This window comes from Rhinolophus sinicus, chromosome 8 (assembly GCF_057876585.1).
Source record: "Rhinolophus sinicus isolate RSI-liver-muscle chromosome 8, RSI-T2T, whole genome shotgun sequence".
Classification (NCBI taxonomy): Eukaryota; Metazoa; Chordata; class Mammalia; order Chiroptera; family Rhinolophidae; genus Rhinolophus; species Rhinolophus sinicus.
Window position 1 is genome coordinate 22,080,580 of NC_142508.1, and position 14,428 is coordinate 22,095,007.

Genomic DNA, 14,428 nt, shown 5'->3' on the forward strand with positions numbered 1-14,428 from the left:
AACATCTGTATTATAGACGCTGTAAGTAATCTTCTTTAAGAAACATCTGGCCAATAAACCAATTTGCATAAAATACATTATTAAATGAGATGCATTTCTTCAGAAAATTTTCTAGTGTTTTACATCTTGTCATACAATACCTATACATACACTGCATATTAATGCCCATTATTTAACTTCTTAAAAAGGTATATAACCGCAAGTACAAAGGAGAATGTGTTTTGTTAGTTAACACTGCCCTCTTTAGGCAACATTAAGGTAATCAAACAAAGACAACTTCTAAAAATTGAAACCTTGTTTAAAACAAAAATGTTACCATTAACTCTCAAAACTTAGCAATAAAACTTTTTTCAAAGCTCCCCAAGCTAGGGTGAGTGTGTAAATTACATAATTCTTTTCCATGGGGCGGGTTAGAAAGAGGTGCTTATATCATATTACTATCAGAATTTAGCATTCATTTTATCATTCGACAGAATTAATTTACAACTTATTTCAGAACAAGAGTTAATATGAAAATTAAAATCATCTAAAAATAGCACACTCCAATTTATCATTTAAAAAGCAGCATACTAATATATTTAGTAGGTACACATAATTACTTCTACATATAATAGACATCTTGTAGAATATGAAATATTCACAATAAATAAAAATCACTTTATCTATTTCGAAGAGAATTAAGAACCAAAACAAACATAACAGAAACACACTCATAGATTCAGAGAAAAAACTGATAGTTGCCAGAGTGGAAGAGGGTGAGGAGATGGGTGAAAAAGGTAAAGGGGAATAAGAGGGACAACCTTTCAGTGACAAAATAAAGAAAGCACAGGGGTGTCATGTACAACACGGGGGATAGAGTCAACAATACTGTAATAACTTTGCACAGTGATACATGGTTAATAGACTTATCATGGTGATCACATCGTACGGTATATAAATGTCGGATCACTACGTTATACACCTGAAACTAACAAGATGACATGCCAACAACACTTTGACAAAAAATTGAAAAAAAAACAACACCATTTTGAGTATTCATTTGAGTAATGAATAAAACCATACTTTAAAACCTGTAAACTGGTTTGATATTTTGATTAAAAAATAACATGCCATTTTACCAAATGTCTATCCTTCCATGATTTTTCTATTCTTTGCGAAAAAAGACTGCCACACCTCCATCTATCCCTTTGATCCATAACTAACCTGCCTCTGAAATGTTGAACACTTCTGAGTGCCCACTAGTGACAGTCGGTGTTGAGGACTGGGGGGATCCAGGCGTTATTTCTGAGTCACCTGCTTCCAAGACCCCATCAACATCTCTCTCGTTAACATCTGGAAAACTGAAGTCTGTGGAAGTCTCCTTATCATTAAGGCTATCTGACGTACTGTGCCCTGATCCACTCTCTTCATCACTTGTAAGAACCGCCCATGCTTTAGATTCTGGGGGGAAAGGAAGCAGGGCTTTCCCAATCTGAATGTCACCATCCTGTTTTCCATCATCGTGCTTTCGGGGGAGCACATCTGTTGGTGGTGATGTATCAGGACTTCTGTCCATACCACTCTGACTGTCTGAGGTCACACCTGTGACGTTATTTTCTTCTTCAGACTTCTCAGATACTGAATATAAAGTTGGCTTATTCTGATCCACAAGACTGTTGTCCTGGGGGTCTGAATCATTCATTACCCTTTCCTGGGATTCTCTATAGGAGAAGCATGACATACACTTATATATGGATAAGCCATCTCTATCTCTGTCATCCTCATCATCATAATCACCAGTATCACCATCATCACCATCCCCCACTAGCTCAGTGTCTAGTCTGGCTCTGTGAGTCAGCTCAGAAGTTGTTTTAGAAGGAAGCACGAACTTGGTTGTGGCAACAGAACCTTCTGTGTTGGGAGAAACAGCTGTAATGGAAGCATACCCATTTTCTAAAGAAACAGAATGGTCAGCAGTTACAAGTGTTGGAATAGCAGCAAATACCTCATTGGTAATAGAACCCTTGGTGGAGGTGAAAACGTCATCAGAATACATAAGCTTATTTATAAGTGTATTTGGTGGCACTTCCATCGATAAGACAGGAGTAGCAAATGCATGCTTTCTTTCTGGGGGATAGGCATGCTGAATCTCCACATCGGCAGTTTGCAATAACTCATCATTACTGTGCATTGAAGGCACCCCTTGCTGGGAATTTTCGCTTTTAAGCAAAATTGGTTCAAAATATTTCTTTGCATAAGAAATGGTTAAACCTTGAAGTGAAGCAGCGGGCATATTAGAAGCAGGCGATACAACAAAACCTGGTACAGACGTAGCATGCAGTGTGTTTTCACTTGAAGCAGAATTTGATGCCATGAGATGCGACAATGTAGAACTAATTTGATCAACCTTGGGGGTTTCAACCAATTTTGGATCAGTAGGCACAGCCAGAAGAGCGGTTTTAAGCAATCTGTCAGCATCAGAAGCCTGAAAGGAAGGTTGCAGCAATGATACTTCCGTATTAAAAGAATCTGAGTCCTCGTACAACAAGAGTTGAGTTGAAGGAGATAACATTCCACTAGAAGCAGGGTCAGAGGATGCTGGCTCTGAGTTTGCACTAAGCTCAGGCTTAAGAGAAGTGTCACCAAACGCTTGAGATACAGCATGTGTAGGTTGAAGTGAAAAGTTATTTTCTGGAACTTGACTAATCTCATGATCAAAAGCCTTAGGGGCAGCATAAGCAAGAGAGTCTGGAAGTATACCCTGTGTGCTAGAAATGGAAACAGGGGATTCTTGTAAAGATGCACTCAACTTATTTACATTATCGTACAGCTCAGGCATGACTGTGCTTTCAGAATAGTAAATCATCCCACTGAAAGAAGAAATCTGCAGTTCAGTCTGATTTCCATCTATTATGTCACTTTTAGGAAGCGTCTTATTATCATCACTAAACACAGATGCTGTATATGTAAATTCAGCTACAGAAACAGGTGAAGATAGGTTAAGGGCTGTCAGACCATCTGAGTCAGGTAAAAGAAATTCACTATCAGAGGAGGCTCCAGACCAGTCCCCATCACCAGACAGGCCCTGAGTGGGCTGCAGCACTGACATGGAGGGGGTTATTAAAGAAGACTCGGGCATTGGTGGGTGGCTAGGGCTGCTAAGTAAGGAACCGTCATGAGCTACCTCAACAGAATCATGCACAGGTATTGCGGAATTGTAAGAAACAGTGAAGAGGTGTTGGGGGCCCTCGTTATCAGGTAAGGCATGAGAAGGTTCGGGCCCTGAAGAACTTGCATGCATCGTCACATCACTGCTGGATGACTCAACTGGAGAAAACACAAGTGTTTTATAAGGGACCCCAGAACCACGACCACCAAATTCCAGTGTCTGTGAAGCAGCACGAGTAGTGGTCTGATGTGACAGCACATCAGGATACTGAGCAAGGCTGGGCTCTAGCAGTAAATCACCCCCAGCCACTGGCAGGGAAGCCTGCAGGGACACCTTACCACTCTCAACAGCTGACGTAACTTGTGGAAGGATGGGAGAGACTGTAGACAGATGGTGAAGCCATTCACTACTGAAGGAAGCAGAGAAAAATGGAAGCGAAGGTGCGCCCTCATAGGAAGACAGGATGGGCTCAAACGACACACCGACACTGGGAAACACAGGCGTAGCATGCAAGGCCGAATCACTACTTGAAGCGGCAGAGGCAGTGTTGAGGATCTGATTGTCAAGCAACAAAGGGGTGACTAGCAGAAAGACTTCACTACTGGAGGAAGGTTGAAGAGGTGCCTCACCATTGTATACCGGTTGGGTTGTCTGCAACTGTACCACGTGGACAGTGGCAACCGAATCGTGTGGTCCGGAGGATGGAGTAAAAGCATGAGGTGTTACCTCAGTCGGGAAGTAGGCAAATGAAGAGTAAGATGGCATTTCCATATCTGTGACTGAGGGACGCTGCGACACCAGTGGGCCTGGAGAAGAGGACTCAGTCGTCTTCTCAAATTCCTCAATATGTATCTCGGTGTAATTAGTCTGGAGGAAGCTCTCTCTACCTGATCCAACATCGGGCTGTGTCATCACCTCTGTAGTACCAGGAAACCACACATTTCTATCAACAGAAGGATCCTTGAGAGATTCTTCCGAACCCGAGGAGGCTGAATCTTCTGAAGCATTTCTCATAGATTCGGGCATAAGGACATCATATGTGATGGCCTCTGGGTTTTCTGAAGAAAATACATACCCATGGGATATGTCCTCAGAGATGAATGGCACAGCAGTAGTTGCAAAACTGGAGCCTGAAGAATCATCAGCTTCTGTATCGAGCTTGACATTGGTCAATAAACTCTCTTCCTCACTGATATCAGTAGATACCTCTTGAGATTCCGTTATAGGAACTATAGTTAAAGATTCCATGGTCCCAGACAAGTTCTTCTGTGGAAATCTGAGAATAGTTTTAGAGCCATCATTTAAAGAGGCCGAAGTGCCTTCCAGAGGGTGAGGTGGCAGTTTGGTCACAGTCTGTGAAGTCAAAGAAATATCTTTTTCTTGGGCGAATTCAGTGACTGGTTGGGAAGTAGAATCTAAAGGTGTGTTGGGAATATCACCCTTTCCAGAGAACACACTGCCTCGTGTTGGAGATCGGTTAGTCTTGGCCTCATTGTGTTTAGTCCCGAAGCGATTGTAGTTTGTTGTGGTAGACATGTGGGGCTCCTTTCTCCTTATTTGGTTTGTGGCACTGTCTCTACCAGGATTCACAATAGTGTCTTCGTCAATGTCTTTTCCCTCCTCTTCCTCCTTTGAAAAGCAAACAAGATTTAATGGAACATAAGGAAATAAGAGAGAAAAAAATCTTAGTAATATTTTATACTGCATTATGCTGTTAATCTTCACTTGTGGGATCTTGGGAACGTCTCCTCATAAAGCACCATTCCATAGAAGCCACGCGTCTATCCTATAACATTTATCGTCCTAGGGAGAGTAATTAAACTAACTGGAAACACCCGATTTTAGCTGGCTTTATTTTAATGCTATGAAACGAAGTAATTAAATGAATAGCTACCACAGCTCTGAAAGGAAGACATGTTGTATTTATTTATTGGGAGTGTTATTTACCGTAGTATTTATTTTTATGTTTTTATGCTTCTCTGTTCAATTCATCTGGCAACAAACTAAATAACAACTAGCTTCTTGTAATATGAAATGGTAATGAAACAGTTTATTTCAAAGACCAAAGTAGTTGCATATTCAGAATATTTCATTGTATATATTCAGAATACATCACAATTATTAAGCCATCATACAAAGGAAGAGGTTTTTATTATTGTTTTTCGTTTTGTTTTAAATACTTTCCATTTAAGACTTAGGCAGACATTTTAAAGGCAAGTTGTCAAAATATGCTTCTAGTGCTAGTTATTTAATTTTGGGTTTTGTTTTAAAATACCATTCAGGTGACCCAGTCTTTCATGAACACTTAGTCACTGTAACGGATGAAGAGCTATATGGCTAGAGATAAAGACCCATGTTTTCCGGTTTTGTTCTGCTTTTTTTTTTAGAAAAACAACAACAACAACTGTTCATCTTATAATATGTCTAATCATATGTTTAGAAAACTGAATTGCCAAAGGTATCAAGATATGTTATTTTTAGTCCACATAGGACATGATTTTTTTCGTTTGTTGGCATTGTCACCTATTAGATCTTTTAAGCCCATGTCCCTTAGAAGAAGAAAAAAGTGACTGAGTACAAGTTAGTTATTGAGAATTTGACCAGTATCAGTAAAAAGAACATGAATGTTAAGCCATGTGTGCTCATGATCATGTGTGTTACACACACGGAAAGCTGCACCGTATGAAACACAAGCTTTCAAGCTTAATGAATGACTGCGTCATCAGTCAGAGTTTAATTATTTCATTGATTTTAAGCAGTTTCTAAGGAATATGTGACAACTCTGAGAAATGAGTCAGCTTTAAAGATCTAGATTGTACTGATGCTAAAAGTTGGTATTCCCTTAGATTCTCCAGACAAGTTTCCTCACTAGTAGTCAGCACTTCTTCATGAAAGCTCCCATTCTGTTTGATACTTTGTTCGTAAGGACAACCCAAGTGATCTCACCAAATAATTGCCTGAATAAAACGCTCCCTTAATCTACAAACCCGAAGACTTCAGACGAAAGGAAAGAAGAATAGTTTGCCTTGACTTGCTCTGAAGGAAAATCTGTTGGTGCCAGATATCTCGTCTTTCCCTAGAAGTTCCCAAACATTTATTTTATAATTTGATCCAGAGTTTTGCTGAGGATCAACGTGAAGTTTAGCAATAAGGGGGTTCTAACTCTTCCTCCTTTTTGCAAATCTGGATATGTGCTTGGTTTTCTGGTATCACTCCACACTCAACCTCTACCAAGACTCTTCTAAACATTTTTTCCTGCTCTTATCAAACCTCTACTTTCCTACCCTCTCACCTCATTCTCAGCAGATGGCCTTTCTGCTTACTTTACAGAGAAATTAGAAGCCACTGGACAAAAAGACACCCCTCTTCCTAACATTAAAACATCAAAAACAGGGACCAATAAAATCTACCCTCTCATCTGGTTGTAACTGAAGAGTTGTTTCTAATTCTTACATCTATATTTCAAATTAATTCTCTATCCTCTTCTTGGGAACCACACACAATTATTTCCCTCTTTTTTTGTGATTTCAATGTTGTTTTCTCAAATGGATCATATTTATGAGCTTAAATGAACTCAGATCTCTCTTATTTAAAAGGAATATAAAGATAAATCTCAAATTCAACTTCTAGTTATTATGCTCTCTCTCTCTTTCCCTTTACAACGAATGTTCCCAAAAGATGTGACATCTATATTCTCTATACGGTGTAACAGTTTCCAAATCCCACAGTAATGTTGCTTCTCTTCCTCTTTGTTTATATTTTCACACAAACACAGTTTATCATTTTCCTGCCATAAGCTATGTAGATTTCTATAAAATTTTTCTTAAAACATAAGACTACTCACTTTTTCTTTTATTAGATCTTTTGGGGGGAAAAACTATATACAAAAAACACACATATCCTTCCTATTTCTTCCTTTTCCAGCAGATTTTAGACATTGTGAGGTTCAGATACCTCTCAGAATCTGATGATGGTAATGGACCCTGCATTAATCTTAACCGACCACACCTTGTAGATCTCTATGAGGTCATACCAGCTCATGTCAACATGTCAAGAAGACTGTATCATTCATGCTCTGTGATTACTTTATACATATCTGAAACAAAAATGTTTTAATGGATACTCCTTCATATAATTTCTTACTGAGTTATTGTGAATCTCTCTTCCACTACGGTTTACATCCACGTCACACCTGTTATCCTTCACAACTTCCATTAATTCTATTTATTTATTTTTATTGTAAAGCCTTGATCATGCTGGAGATACTTTCTTTCAGAGTCATGCATTTCTATTTGAAGAGGATCTGAGAAATATCCCCAAACTACTCAGTTCCATACTCAGACTTAAGAACCATTACAGCTACATCCCAGGTGTTTGTCAATTTTTATCATATGTTCCTGCAAGAATCAAAGGAAGTGAATAGTGCTATGGACATAGCATTTGCGTCCCCCGCCTTCCCCAATTTATATGAAATCCTATCCTCAATGTTATAGTAGGAGGTGGGGCATTTGAGAGGCATTAATCTTCATCTAATTAAGATTAGATGAAGCAATAAGAATGGGGCCCTCATGAACAAGATTAGTGCCCTTGTTCTGCTTTGCTCTCTGCCATGTGAAGATACAAGGACAAGTCGGCAGCTGTAACCCAGAAGAAGACCCTCTCCAGACCCTGACCATGTCGGCACCTTGATCTCACACTCCCCTCCTCCAGAACTGGGAGAAATCAATTTCTGTTGTTTGTAAGCTACCCAGTTTATGGCATTTTGCTTTAGCAGTCTGCGCTGACTAGGACACAAACTAATGATGTGAATGTACAGTGTAAAGTAATTTCTTTTTCCCGCCTTTGACTTGATTCTGGTGATGACTTCTAGGTATATACGTGATCACATGCATGTCCACACACGTGTGCACACAGGCACACTCACACACAAATAACCTTGGCTGAATTCTGTGCACTCCTGTTGAAAGGTAAACTGGTCATTTTGGTAAAATAATCCTCTGTAAGAGAGAACTGCTATAAGTTATATAAATTAGTGAGGTCATTATAAATGTGAAAACACAACTGAATTGCTATTTATTGCTAGATAATAAGATAACAGCGTTCGTTACCCCACTTTATGAACATATATGTACATATACACACATTCATACTACAGTAACACTAGCATCTGTATTTAACATATAATCTCAGTTAACCTGAATAGCAGACTTGGGCTCAGGATAAAATGTAAGATAAAGCAATCATTGTCTATTTAAAAAATTAAGACAGTGCTAACATTTATAAATATTCTTAAATACTCATTTTCTTGAGGGACATTATGCTAGCAATGGACACTTATAATTTGAATACTCCAAACACAAATGTTCAAATTAAAAGGGCAAAAGAATATAGAAAAGTTGTATTTTGGCTCATATTTATTATCAATCTATCAATCATTGGATAAGTTAGTTATAAATAAACTGTAACAATATTAACATTAAGAATTGGTTAAATATTTTTTGTCTGTTAGAAAAACTTGACACTGAAAAAATTCCAATTTATATAGTTCATAACTACAATTATTTTTAAAATTCATTTTTTATTATTAGCAAACTTTTTGTATCTCTCTATTATTTTTATTTTACTAATCAAAGTATTTTCCAAGTTCTTCATAAAAGAATTATGTATATCAATTACATGACTATCTAAGAAGTAAAGCAACTAATCTTGGCATGAATAATGCAACCTTGGCTTCTATTAATGCAATATCTGAAAACTAACCAATAATTCAAAATAGACTTGGAAATTTTAAAACAGTTGAATATACAATGTAGCTATAATACCTTGATTATTTCTTCAGTTCCAATTAACTCAGGAAAGAGGTCAAGTTCTACAAAATTGAAAAAAAAATTATTAAAAATTTTATTCAACGATTTCAGTCATGTGGTTTACCCTTGGATGGAAAGAGGGAAAAGAAAGAAAAAAAAAAACACTGTTAGCTTTGAAAATATAGAATCTCTCAAAATCAAAGTTTCACATATCAGTTTTCAACACTACCGAACACTACATAACGCAACACTACATAAACCTGTAGGAAACTGCACTCAAAACCTTCATCTCTATAGTTCACTCCAACTCCCTTCCCCTTTCTCACTCCCAAGTGTGACTGATGCTAAGAAGGAAAAGGGAGACAGTGAGGCTGATATTACCAAGTATAATCTCTCCCCCCAACCCCCCCCCCAAATTTTTCATCAGTGCAGATTCACTTTCACCCTTAGCAGCACTGATAAAAGCATAGCTGGGGGAAGTGCCAGCGATTTAGGGAAGAAGTGAAAGGATTTATTCTTGTATTCAGTCACTATTCCTCAAGTTCCTCTTCTGACTGAGGGTCAAATAATGCTTTGTATTCTTCGGCTGTGGGCACATACTATCTGTACACAGGGTGCTGCCCCAGGTAAAATGGAGAGTGTCTTCCAGCAGCTCCAGCATGGTCTGGCAGCAGGAATGACTGACCAGAGTGATTCCCTGCCTTCTCCCCAGGAAACTCAGCTAAGGCTGTCTATGCAAAGAATGCAACGACCAGGATCATCCAAGTCCATTTCCCCCAACTGACTAGAACCAGGGTATTATTAGTCTATGGAAATCTCAATCCTAAAACAAGACCTGGCAGTAAATGACAGGAAAGATTAGCAGCCAGTTCTGTCTCTCCAGCAAGGAATCTAGCCCCCCTGCCAATTACTGAGGGGCTAGAGAAGCAGTTCTCCTGAGTCTTCATCTGAGCTGCCTGTTATCAGAAATATGGCAGACAGGCGAGCTGTGATGGCTTGAGCATTATTACAACAATGCTCCTCTTTTTCCTATTATTTTATAGCACCTCACTCCATCTCCAAAGTTTATGCTCTTCACTGTCCCAATGCTGCTGATGTTCTCTGTTTTACGCCTGTATATATTCTCAAAGGAAATGCATATTCCATAGAATTTCCAAAGGCATAACTGAACTACCAATAAATGTTTATTAAACCCAGACCTGTTTTATAACATAGACTTGATTATTTTTATCAGGAAATTTCTAAGTGTTCAGAAATGTAAAGCCATAAATAGAGTTATATACATGAATTCTACTTAGAAGAGAATTCAACTAAAATTTGGAAGTGTGCCCAGCTCGCAAATGGATTTAGATAAAATTAATACTCTTCATTATTTAGCTATTTGAAGGTTACTTACCCTGAACAATTTTCTGTGCTGCAAAAATGAAAATAGTCACTGGAAATGATCACAGTCTTAAATTTTAACTCTTAATTATTATTTTTTTCCTTCTTAAAACTGACCATGAAAGAGTTTGGAAACTTTTATTTGGAGTATTAATATTCTCCTTTTTCTATTTTTGTCTCTATGAAACCCTTTCCCACCATGTTTTTTATGTTTATTATTTTTCAGGTTACCAAATTAAAGTGGTTTCAATAGTCTGAAACAACTGAGTCTCTATAACCTCTAAGGAAACCAATACACCATGTGAATTTAAAAATGGGATACAACTCAACTGTGAGAGACAAACAAGAATCTTCACTATGACTTTCTAAAAACTACAATTTTAGGTGATGCATGTAAAAATCTTCAAATTCAGCACATGGCACAATACCTAATTCTATTTATAATGTTTTCAAATGTAGTGACTCCTCTTCATGTACTTTTAAAATACTTGAATTTTAATAAGGGAAAATCATAATCAAGTATTTGTTGGTGATACATATATTACACTGTAGATTTTTCTCCATTAAGCAGCTAGGGGGGAAAAACTCAAATATAGTCCATTTTCTTCAACATACTTAAGGAAGTGTTTTAAAATAAAAAAGAAAAAAAAAGAAAAAAAAGGTCTAACGTCCCCCAAATCTATGCTTTTAATGGAAATGTTCTTATTAATTGTCAGGCTTGGGGTAGGGTACATATAACGATCACATTGTGGACTAATTTCCTCCTTTTTCAGTATTGTCTGTGTTAAGTGCATTTGATTTATTTGTATCCTTTCATAGAGCATACATTAACATACATATGGATTATGGTTGCTAACAAGTTACATGATTTTACCCAGACATACCCTTAAAGAGTATCAGTGAGTTCTACTATAAATGTCTTTGCTGTTTACTTCAGTGAGGAGTAAAAAGTTTTCCTTGGGCCCCTTTAGGCCCAAGGGGCAGCATATGAAGACCCAAGAAGCCCTCTGACCCTCATTGTCTCACAGCACCCTCATGGGTGAATACCCCTAGTGTCGGCCTTCACATTGGGAAGTATCAACCCACTTGGAAAGGATCTTAATTCTGGTTTCCTATAGACTCAGATTATTTGAATTGACTGAAATTCTGGGGTTGCCCAGCAACACTTCAACAGGACTCCTCTGCCCCCCCATTAGTCCAGAAGTCTTTTGCTGAGCATCTTCAGAGCAATTTTGAAATAAAATAATTTTGGAAGATGGTTTCTGTCTTCTTGGAGATTTGGGAGCCATTCTTCTGGGTCTGAGAGTTCGTAGCACTCAAGGTCTAACTCTGGTGATTGGCACGAGGTCTCTAATACTGGGTACCATTTGACATGCTATTTCCTCACAAGTAATAGCTGATGTTTTAGCAACCACTGGTCTGATTCAGTATATTAAATGTTCAAAAACTATACTGGTTTACAGAATCTTCTCACTTCATCAAAATAGACTTATGAAAGGCTGTAAAAGTCTGAAGTGGAGACTCAATTTTTTTTTTTTTTTTGAGTGAACACTTGAAATTCCTATTTGTGTGAAAACTGAACAAAAACTCTCGACTCATTCTGGTTTCGTCATGGGACACATCTAATGCTAGATTTCCTAAAAGAGGATGTTAGTAACACATTAATATTCCATAACACAAAAAAGCAACACTGACATAGGTTGGCAAGCAAGGCTTATTTAATTGTTTGAAGGTAAGCCAAGTTTCACAGCGCAAAAAGGTAAAAACAAAGTGGGCTGCAATCTCTTCAAACTCTGATATAAATATCATTCTATAATAATGCCCACAGCATAGGATGGTACAGGCAGTGTAAGGACAGATGTAAAGTGATTTAACAAAGACAACTGTTATACAACTGAAACGCACAAAATCACAGAAAACTATGTTGACTTAATTCACCATGCACTTAAATTGAATACATATAATTATCACAGCCCTAAAACATGTACCTAAATAAGGTCTCTTTAATTGGATAATTGGCTCTACATTATAGAACAGAAACAAACACAATTATTTCAGTTACAATGAAATAAATATATTTATGAATTGTTTATTCATAAATATAATTTTCTACAAAGTATTTGAAAGAATATACAGTTCTGTTTAACCTTCAAAAGGGTTTCTTAACAAATTTAAATTGTTTCTGAATATGAATGCATGCATTTATTTTAAAAAAGTAGTTTATAATAATATTTAACGGACACTAGTTTATGGTGATACTGTTGTATGCAACAAATGTCATTAAAATGCACAAGCAATAAATTAATCAAATTAGCCAAAGTTAAATGCACAATTTAGAAGGCTGACATTCCCTTCACAGATATTGACTAGAATATTTGAAATTTATGATTGAAAGAAAGGGCAATTATAATTGATCTCCTAAATTTCTTTTTAACAGAAGCAATAAAGAATACAGTATTTAGAAAACAGCTTACCCAAAATAATAATAGAATAATTCAATAGGACATATTACAGTGTTACTAAGGTAATGAAACAATATGATGAATAGGATGAAATGGTATTAATAAAAACCATGAAATAAGAAGCAAACTCAAAAGCCACTTAACATCTATATTAGCCACATAAATCACAAAATTCACACATCTTGTAGGTACTATCAAAGTCAACCACAAGATAGTACTGCTGTCAAGACTTACTGTGGTATAGCTACCATAGAAACAATATTTAACATAACATAATTTCAACAATGAATTGAAAATATATGCATTGAAATGCCATTGCAGCCTTTAAGATGAGAAAGAATGAGTTCTAAGAAAACTAATATTTTATTTATAAAAAAAACAGGAAAACCTCAAACTTTGGGTAAATTGGCTTTTGATGAAGAAATTGTTGGAAGGAATAATTAAGGAATAACTGATCTAAGTCTTTAACCCTTGGCTTTTAAGAGGAAAATCATAGTGAAACATCAACTTAACTATCATATTTTTCTAAAACACCATTGCAGTATAAAATGTTTTAAGGGACTGAGACATTCAGAGAGATTAAATGGGGTGTCCACACTAGTGTGTCATTAGTTCAGCAGTGTCCTGATCCTTTGAATAAGTAGAAATTAAATTGTTATATTTATTATTTTGTATAAATGTGAAAGTGCTACAATGATACAAGAATGTTGTACTTGTGCCAATACAGATTCAGCCTAAAAGTATCACTCAGAAAGCACTTCTGTAGAAAACAGACATTTGATCTGTTTTTTTCATATGCAATAAGCTTCTCAAAAAGCAAAAAACTTTAGCATCTTTATTGAGCATAAATAAATAGCTAACAGTAATTTTTTTGTAAACTACTGGAAAATTGTTTTATATACAGCAATTACAGTGGTATAATGCAACCAAGAGAGTAAAATTAAGTGAACGTATTCAATATAATTCATATCTTAAAACACACACTACGATGATGAGAGATTTTTTATATGCCATGCTTCGTCAATTCACATACGATACTGACGAACACGGCCAAAGTTGCACAGCTAAAGATGTCATTTTTGGGGTGAGTCAATATGGAGAACTTTGGTGAGGGGTGACATTCAGTGGAGGAGCATGAGACGGTATAACTGAAACCATGGTTAGTTAATTTGGTACTCATCTTTCAATAAGACTTAGAGCTCAGATTCCATTTAAAAATCGCCTGATTTTGAAAAGCAATGCTAAATAAGAGCAATAGGAAAGATGGTTACACCAGGCCACGAGGAAGGTCATAAGAAATGTATTAAATAATGATATTGCCATCACAATAGTAGTAATATTCACTAGCCATCAATGTTTTAACTTGGGAAATAACTTGGCAAGTTTTGTAGCCTGTGATTTGGAAGGACACATAATCTCACATCTAACGCTCTAACACATATTCTTTAACTTAAAAATTCAGCTAGAACAATTGTGATGAGGTAATCAATGAACATGCTCATAATGGACCACAAAGGCAAATCAATATACTTCAGTTTTCTTTCCATACTTAAAACTGGAAAATGGTATGGTCAATAGAATTTGTAACCATTTATTTCCATTAAAATTGTATAAATATTTCAGTGAGT

The 14,428-nt window shown here is 36.7% G+C and overlaps 1 protein-coding gene across 4 annotated transcripts in view; it reads right to left on the minus strand.

The window, feature by feature from the left end:
• PTPRZ1 (protein tyrosine phosphatase receptor type Z1) overlaps positions 1 to 14,428 on the minus strand; it is a 165,480-nt gene that overhangs the window by 38,874 nt on the left and 112,178 nt on the right. For 2 of the 4 annotated variants that reach the window (XM_019750066.3, XM_019750067.3), the window contains exons 11-12: positions 8,971 to 9,017; positions 3,778 to 4,777 (exon numbers count right to left, since the gene is read on the minus strand). In XM_019750066.3, the coding sequence (XP_019605625.3) occupies positions 3,778 to 4,777; positions 8,971 to 9,017 (1,047 nt within the window). Of the gene's footprint in view, positions 1 to 1,203; positions 4,778 to 8,970; positions 9,018 to 14,428 lie in introns of all 4 variants that reach the window. The other 2 variants (XM_019750065.3, XM_019750064.3) reach the window with 1 other exon arrangement.